General features: G+C 54.0%; 1 protein-coding gene across 1 annotated transcript; it reads right to left on the minus strand.

Moving 5' to 3' along the window:
* Positions 1-896: 896 nt before the first annotated feature.
* LRRC73 (leucine rich repeat containing 73) lies at positions 897-5,287 on the minus strand. The gene is made up of 6 exons (XM_001362569.4): positions 4,525-5,287; positions 3,215-3,375; positions 2,579-2,701; positions 2,064-2,164; positions 1,330-1,552; positions 897-1,249 (listed from the first exon to the last, which is right to left on the minus strand). Exons 1-6 carry the CDS (start codon positions 4,794-4,796, stop codon positions 1,179-1,181), a joined length of 951 nt encoding a protein of 316 aa, XP_001362606.1. The 5' UTR covers positions 4,797-5,287; the 3' UTR covers positions 897-1,178.
* Positions 5,288-8,110: the final 2,823 nt, after the last annotated feature.

The following is an 8,110-nucleotide window of genomic DNA, read 5'->3' on the forward strand; positions in this document are numbered from 1 at the left end:
TCTTTACCCATTCTGAGCTTGGCAACTTTCTGACCTGGGATGTATGCCTACCCCAGGATGTAAGCCACGGGGCTTCAGGGCTGTTTGGGGTCAGGCCACCTGAGTCAGACAGTGACTGGTGATGTGGCCTTTTGTCCTCAGGATACTCCACAAACTGGAGCAAGGCCATGCTCTCCAGGTTGTCATCCTTCCATGAAGGGTCTCTGATTGCCCCACCTTTCATCAAGGCTGTTGGGTGTGGATGAGGAGGGTGGTCAGCAAGAGAGGAAGGAAATGCTAGAATTAAAAGACTTGCCCTAAAGTCCTGATCCTGCCAATGAGGATCATAGGTTAAGAGCTGGAAGGGGCCTCAGGTCTGTAAATTAAGCCCCTTCATTTTCTTTTTAAAATCCTCATTTGCTTAGAATTAATACTAAATATTGGTTCCAAGACAGAAGAGCAATGACTAGTAAATTAGATTAACAGTGACTTGCCCAGGGTCACACAGCTAGGAAGTTATCAGGTCACATTTGAACCCAGGATCTCTCTTCTCCAGGCCTGACTATCCATTAAGTCATCTAGTTGACCAAAGCCCCACTTCATTTCACAGATGAATTGGGAGGGTCACCAAGGCAGTAGATGAATTTACCCAAGATCCCTAACTTCTGGAATCCTGGGGGAGTTATTTAGCTGCTTTAGGTAATAAACAGAACTACCTACCAGTTATCGTGAAAGTTAAGTGTGAGTAAAAGCTTTGTTAACTCCGGGGTACTGAACGGGCCACCGACATTTTAATAGGAGCCCCAGGGCTGATGCTAAGGGGCAGCACTGCCCTCTGGTGGTGACTGCTTCTTGGGCCCCTTCCCCCTCCCCTCCCTTCACACCCCTCCCCCCCCACCAGTGACCACAGCCGCACACCAGGTTGTGGAGTTTATAAAATCTACCGAGCCAGCGGGCTGCAGCCGTAGCTGCCGGGGGAGGCAGCCATCGAGGGGCATCGCCCTGGGAACAAGTGCCGCCTCGAAGCCATTTAGTCAATCCCAGCCGCCAGAGCCACCCACCTGCCCACCCTGCGGCCAGGGGGCTACCAGAGCCCTGGGCACTGGCTCTGCTCACCACAGCATGTGGAGACATGTACACATACACACTGGAGGACATACACCAGGGCACATGGGAGGGGAGGGGGGGAGTTGCAGGATTCACATCTCGGTCTCAGCTAACAGACTGTCTCCCAGCCCTGATGTCATCAGCACCATCTGGGATCCAGGATCTGTACAAAAGAAGAAAGGGTTATTCCGGTCCTGGGGACGGAGTGCTCCCGGGGCCTCAGGTCTGGATTCCGGCTCTTACCGCTGGGGCAGATCCAGGCTCCACCTCTTTGGAGAGCATCGAGTTCCCCAGCTCGATCCCTCCGGGGGACCCGGCCGTCACCAGTGGCGGCCTCTTCCTCCTCCTCCTCTCCCTCGGAGAGTAGGTCACAGATCTGCTGCTGCAGCTCAGGGCTGATGCTGTTCTCCGTCAACACCAGGCTCCGCAAGGCCGTAGGATAATTTTCCACCATGTCCAGCAGGGTCTGGGGGGTGGGATAGGATAGAGGCAAGTGGAGGAGGGATCAGTGAAACACCTGCCATTTCTGACCTGTGTTTCAGTCCCTCCCTGAGAGCCTGGGATTCTCCCGACTCTCCCAGAGCAAGGCAGAGCCTGAGTTTAGCCAAGCAGGGAGAAGGGGAGAGTGGTGCCAGGGAAAATGCCAGAAGGCAAGGTGGTTGTAAAAGTGCATGCCCACAGCCTGTGACATTGAGCTCTGGCCTATGCACTCGAAATATTGGGCTACAATAAGGGGCCAGGAGTGCCCTTGGATGAGCCTGCCCTCACTTTTCTGGGGGCTTGAACTTCCTCAGTTAGAAAATCAAGGGTTAGGACTAGAGGATCACCAAGATTCCTGGCTGACAATCCAATACTTTAACTCTGTTTCTTAGCCCCTCTGGAGGCCACAGGGAAGGCAGGGAAAGTGGGACAGCCAGACTGGTCCCTAGGGTTACTGTGTTTCAACCATAGTGGGCTGAGATTCCTGGCCTCCTCACCTGGGCTGACTGGTTGGTAAGGCCAGTCCCTTCCAAGTCCAGGACCTCCAGGGTGCGACTGGAGGCCACAGCCACAGCCAGCATCCCTGCCACGTGGTCACCTGGAGGGAGACATCCAAGTAGGCTCAGTGCCCCACTCATCCCTCAGCATCTCCCATTGCCCTGGCAACCACCACATGGCCCGCCTCCCCCACCAGTCAGGCTGGTGATTGGCTGGGTCATTAGGAGATGGATATGATTGGTGGATGGACAACAGCAGAGGCTGGCATGGGAGGGGTGCTCTTGTGCCCTTGGTGGTGGTGGTGGTGGTGGTGTGTGTGTTTGTCTGTATTCTCTCACTTGCTCAACACTCAGCCCTACAAGGAGTCTAGGATCTCCAAGGCAATGCTTCCTTGAGGTTGATCAGGAAATTGAGAAGCGGCAATCCCCTCCCCCCCCCATACTTTCTGTTTCAAATTTCTGGGAGTAGGGGCTGGGACAGGCAGGGTAGGGGCCAAGGGTTTCTGGTGCCTCACCCAGGGGGTTGTAGTCCAGATTGAGGACTCGGACTTGGGAGCTGTGGGCCACAGCGATGGCAAGTCTACTCCAGCCCTTGGGGGTGATTCCAGGGTTGGCACTCAGGGTCAGCTCCTTAAGGCCTGGGAGGAGGGAAAAGTTGGTGGTGCTGAGGTTTGTGCCACCGGAGTCCATTTTCTAGGCTGTGGTCAGTTAGGAATCTGATGAAAGCCCCCGCTACTCCATCCAGATATTTGACTTCCTCTCACTTTTTTCTCCCCTACCCCCTTCTAAAAAACCAACCCAACTGCTCTCCTAGCAGGACTTGAAGCTGGCTTCCAGCTTAGGTAGCCGGGATCTCTCTTCAAACATTCTTCACCTTCTTAGGTCATAATTGTTGTACTTGGGGCACTTCTAAGAATCCAGTCCCTTTAGGGCTCCAAGATGGACTTCAGACATCCCATTCCCTAAGTGGGTTAGGCTCAGTACTCTGTATTCCATCCCCAGAACCCCCCCCCCCCCCCCCGGAAGTACAACTGATATAACTGCCATAAAAGGAGCCAAAAAGGCCTTGGGAGACAGTCCCAACCTGGGCCCAGGCCTGCCTCATTCCCTTGCTCCTTTGGTTATTACCCTCTCAGTACAGCCCTGCTCACCTGACTTAGCCCCATCAGGGGGCAGGAGACCACAGATGAGGTTGATGGCTTCATCCCCCAGCATGCAGTCACCTAAGTCTAGGGCCACGAGGGCAGGGTGCAGAGCCAAGGCAGGGTTGAGCAGGGCCAATCCAGCATCAGTCAGGGGGCTCCCATGAAGGCTGGGAGTGGGGAGAACAGTGGAGTGGTCATTGCTATCATCAGGCACCAGCCTCTCTATATGAAAGACTTGTCTTGCTTCTGTACCCTGGGGTAGGGGTTCTCAGCAAATGGTGGTGGTGGTGATGGGGAGGAAGGTGGAAGAAAGTCACCTAAAGCTGGCCAAAGAATCACTGAGGGGCCTGGGGCACTAGAGAATTCCAGGGTCAACGTGGAAGTGGTTAGTTCATTCAGGTTTCTTTGGGGCAAGGGACTGGGGTTGTGGAAGGATCCAATTTTTTTGGGGGAAAATTCAATTTGAGAGGGATTAACCAAAGTGAGGAACTGGTTGAAAGAGTGCTTGAAGATTCTGGTGGCCTAGATGGGGAGGGGGATTAAAAGACTATCCTAGGGTGGGAAGTTAGGAGTATCTGCTTTGAATTTGGGTATCCTGCCTGGGAAAAGGGTCTACTGAGTGAATATTCAGGATTGGGAATTAGGTTTTAATTTGGGGAAGAAAATCAGGAGGTGTTACAGCTCAGGGAGAGGGCTAGGGGTGTGGGAAGAAGTTATGGGAAATGTTACACCCTGAGTGGGAAGTTAGGGAGAACCTGCCCTAAATAAAAGGACACTAGGAATTGCAAGGGGGCATACTTGTGCAGAAAGGAAATAAAAGAGGGGCAGTACTTCAGGGAGGGTTATTAAAGGAGTATTCCACTCCAAGAGGGAGGATATTGATGGGAGATATTTAGGAAGTGTGGATGGGGGAGAGTTTCCACAGTTCTCAACATCCAGAATTTGAGAAGAACCTTAAGGGACCATACAGGCCTTTTTTGGCATTTTGTAAATGAGGAAACTGAAACCCAGGAAGAAGTGAATTGTCCAAGGTCACAAGGCATTATTAAGTGGGACAGTCAGAACAGCTGTGTATAGGGAAGGGGAGATTAGAGGGTGTCTCTGGGAGGCCATTAAGATAAGGGTGGTCTGGGGGTGAGATGAGGGGTCCCCCGGTGTATTAAGGTAGGAAAGGTCTCATCTAGGGAAGGGGTGAACCTTACATGGGGCCGTGCCTGGGAGGCAAAGGGAGGTGGTGATCCCCGAGGATCGGGGTGAGGTTCTGGGCTGTGGCCCCCTGCCCATCCCCTTTCCCAGCCCACGCCTGGGGCACTCACAAAAGGGACTGGACAGAGCGGTTGACCCGCAGGGCCTCAGCCAGCTGCTTGACGCGCCCCGGACTGGACACGACGCCCAGGTTGAGGTTGAGCTGTGCCAGGGACGAGGCTCCGGCCAGGGCGCGGCAGATGCGGGCGAAGTCGCGGTCGCACAGGCGGCAGCCGCGCAGGGACAGCAGGCGCACGGCGTTGTCCCGCAGGCCGCGGCAGATGTCTCGCACCTCGGCGCTGGACAGCGGCTCCCCGGAGATCTGGATGGAGCTTGGCAGCATGGTCGCCGCCGCCACGGGGCCGGGCCGCGGGGGCCGCCGGGGCCGAGGAGCCGGGCACCCGGGCGTGCGCGGGGGCGCGCGGCGGGCCAGGCGCTCCGTGCCTAGGGACCCCCGCCAGGGGCTCCGCGGCCCGGATAGAGGAGGCGGTGTGACCTGGCTCGCTGAGAGGCCCAGGCGTCTTGGGAGCCCCAAGCCCCGGGCCCCGCGCGACGAGTAATGGTTCCGACTCCGGCTTCGGGGCCTCGGCTCATGGCGCGTGGCCCGGGACCCAGGTGGGCCCGGGCTGGGCGGAGCACGTGCCCCGGGTCTTCTTTTTTCTAGTTCCCCTCCTCGAAGCCTTTTCTCCCTGCCTCCCTCGGGCTGGGCGGGCGCTGGTTACCGCCCCTGGAGCCACGGCCGCAAGGCCCGCTTAGTTGTTGCGGAGAGCTGCGGCTCTGGCTCGGCTCGGGCTCCCGTTGCTGTGCCGGGGAGGGCGGCTGGTTTCCACGGTAACAGCTGCGTCACGGCCTCTCGCCCCGCCCTCTCCCAATCCAATCCTCGCTCCACTGACTAGTCATCAGTTTACTCCGAGCCCGGGACTGGGGAACGGGCTCTGGACAGCCCCAGCGTCTGTCCGTCTAGGCCGAGGGACTCAGGAGCAGAGGCGGGGGAGAAGGGGAGCTTGGGCGAGGCGACCCCTTCCCCAAACCTCCCGGGATGGTGGAGTTTAAAGCTGGGAGGGTAGATTGCTTTCAGGGTCACCTCCCCTCCGACTCTCTGGTAGGACTGGAATCACTGAGGTGCCGACCTAACTGGACGGAGGGTCGGGGAGACCCACGATGCCTGCGCGAAGAGGCGTGTGTATATGTGTGGAGGCGGCCCCAGGGTCTACCAAACACGAACCCACCCCCAAGCCCGATCCCTCGACTCCAAGTAGGTTGGGTCCGTTTCCTAACCCCGGTGTCCTTCCCCAGGCCCTTTAATTCGTCCTGGTCCACCCTTGACTCCTCCTCCCCGCTATCGCCGCCCCTCTCTGCCCCGCCCCTTTTCTCTCCCAGCAATGATGCGCAGCGCCTCCTGCGTGGGGATTCCGTGGGCCTCCTCCGATTACCCAGCTCCCCCGCGCCTGACCGGCAGCTGAACTGGACCCAGTCGAGGGGAAGTGCCCTCATTCTACAAGTTGGAGGACTTGTGCTGCTGTATGCACCACCTTCCTCAAGGGGCGTTTCTGGCTTTAGTATTCACATGTCAGCATGGAAGGTCCAAGTGGAACCATGGTAAGGGAAGCGTAAAAGGCAAATGTGGGAACAAAAAATCTGAGCACGTTAATAACCAGTTAGCAGGTAGTGTTCAGTCCCCTCAGTTGTGTTCTAGTCTTCGTGTTGCCATTTGGGGTTTCCTTGGCAAAGATATTGCAGTGACCCTTTGGAGCTATGCTTGCACCAAGCCTGAGTGTTTGTCCCAGGGCTATGACAGCATCAAGCAATGCCCATGCTGGGGCCCATGCCTTGAGAACCTCCCCTAGCCAAAGCACCCTGCCGGAGAAGGATCAAAGCCCAGAACATAAAGCATTGCTTGAGTGCTCCAATAAGGTCAAGGGCAAGCTGCCAGCCCCAGAGGGATCTAAGCAGGAGATATACACAACACAGCAGGCTCAGGCAGCAACAGCTAGGGGGCGTCGGGGGCTGGAGGCTCAGGAAGACTGAGGGAGTTGTTTTCGTGTCCTGGAGATGGAAAGGGCAAGTTTTGATTTTTTTTTTTCAACTAAAGGTTCGTAATGGCTTGGGGAAGTTAGGCAGCACAGTGTAGACAGAGCCAGGCCTAGAAACAGGAAGTCCTGGGTTCAAATATTGTCTCAGACACTTTCTAGCTGTAACCCTGGGCAAATCATTTAACCCTCATCCCCAACCTTGATCACTTTTCTCCTGGGAACTAATACTTAGTATTATTCTAAGATGGAAGGTGAGGGGAAAAAAAAAGCTAATGGTTTGCACTCTCTGTATTGGTTCTCCTGGGCTTGAGGCAGGGGTTCCTGACCCCTAGCCCTGAAGACCTGTCCATCTGACCTGCTCAGTTCTGCCTCTCTGCACCAGGGGGCACCATCTATTAGATGGCTCCATCCATTTGATGTCTGCATCTGCACCGTGCCTACTGGGGTAGGGTGGGGACATGGCACAATGGTAGGGAGGATAAAAACTATTAAAAAAAACCATTTTCTTTCTCTTTTCCACCAGATAATTTTGCAGGTGAGAAAATAGGCAAACAGGGTCAAGTAATTGCCCAGGGTCACACAAGTGTTCCCGAATTCAGGTCCAGGTCATCTCATTGCTTAGGCAGCATGTGGAGGGCCCCCAAAGGATGAGCCGGTGGGAGGTGGTGGTGGCACAGCGGATAATGCCCCATGCCTGGAGTCAATAAGGCAAGTTCAAATTCATCTTCAAGAACACTTCCCCAGAGCAAGTCACTTAATCTGTTTACCTCAGTTTCCCCAAACGTAAGAGATAAGGATGAAGTACTTAGCCCAGCACCTGGCATTCAGTGAGTGCTAAGTAAATGCTTATTCCCTGTGATCTTGAGTAATTTTCTCTCATTGAACCTATTTCATCTAACTTTGGCCAGTGTTGTGGGGCTCAACTGTAATGGTGCAAGGTATAAGTGTAAACTATTGTTACCATTATTCCCCAGAAAAAAATGCAGAGATGGGAGATACCCAAAGAGGGAATGCTTTCTGGGCGACTTCCCTAGTGCTTCCTGGGAAACCCGGAATTGGTATGGCACCTGTGTTCCTGAACATGAGTTGAATTTTGAAGAGCTGAATCCAATGGTTTGCTCACTTAAAATCTCAACAATGTTGAAACTAGTTATCACCTTGTCCATCCAATTACCTTTAAGTTGAGATGTGCTTTAGACCCCACTTCTCAAAGGTTTTGGGAAAAAGGATGGACAGAGTCTCATCAGCTAATTTATACTGAGGAAAGCCAGTCCCAATATCTGTACTAGACTTTCTCCCCTATTTCAACTTCCATAGGAATTTTAGTGGATTTGACCACCTACCACCCATTGCCTCTCTTAACCAACTCAACTGTCTGTGCAGTTTTAAGCTATTCATGTGAAAAAAAAGTCTTAGCAAAAATTATCCCTAGACAGTGAAAGCCTGCATGTCTTTGTATTGCCTGTGGTAGGGTATATGCTGGGAAAGTTTTAAGTCTAAGTTTAGTGCTGTATACACAGAAAATATAACTTATTCTGGAAAATTCTGCCAAAGTCAGTTCTCTAAGATGTTGCCTTCCTACTTTAAATTCATTAGCCTAAGTAGTTCACTGAACCTTGCATCT

This window comes from Monodelphis domestica, chromosome 2 (assembly GCF_027887165.1).
Source record: "Monodelphis domestica isolate mMonDom1 chromosome 2, mMonDom1.pri, whole genome shotgun sequence".
Classification (NCBI taxonomy): Eukaryota; Metazoa; Chordata; class Mammalia; order Didelphimorphia; family Didelphidae; genus Monodelphis; species Monodelphis domestica.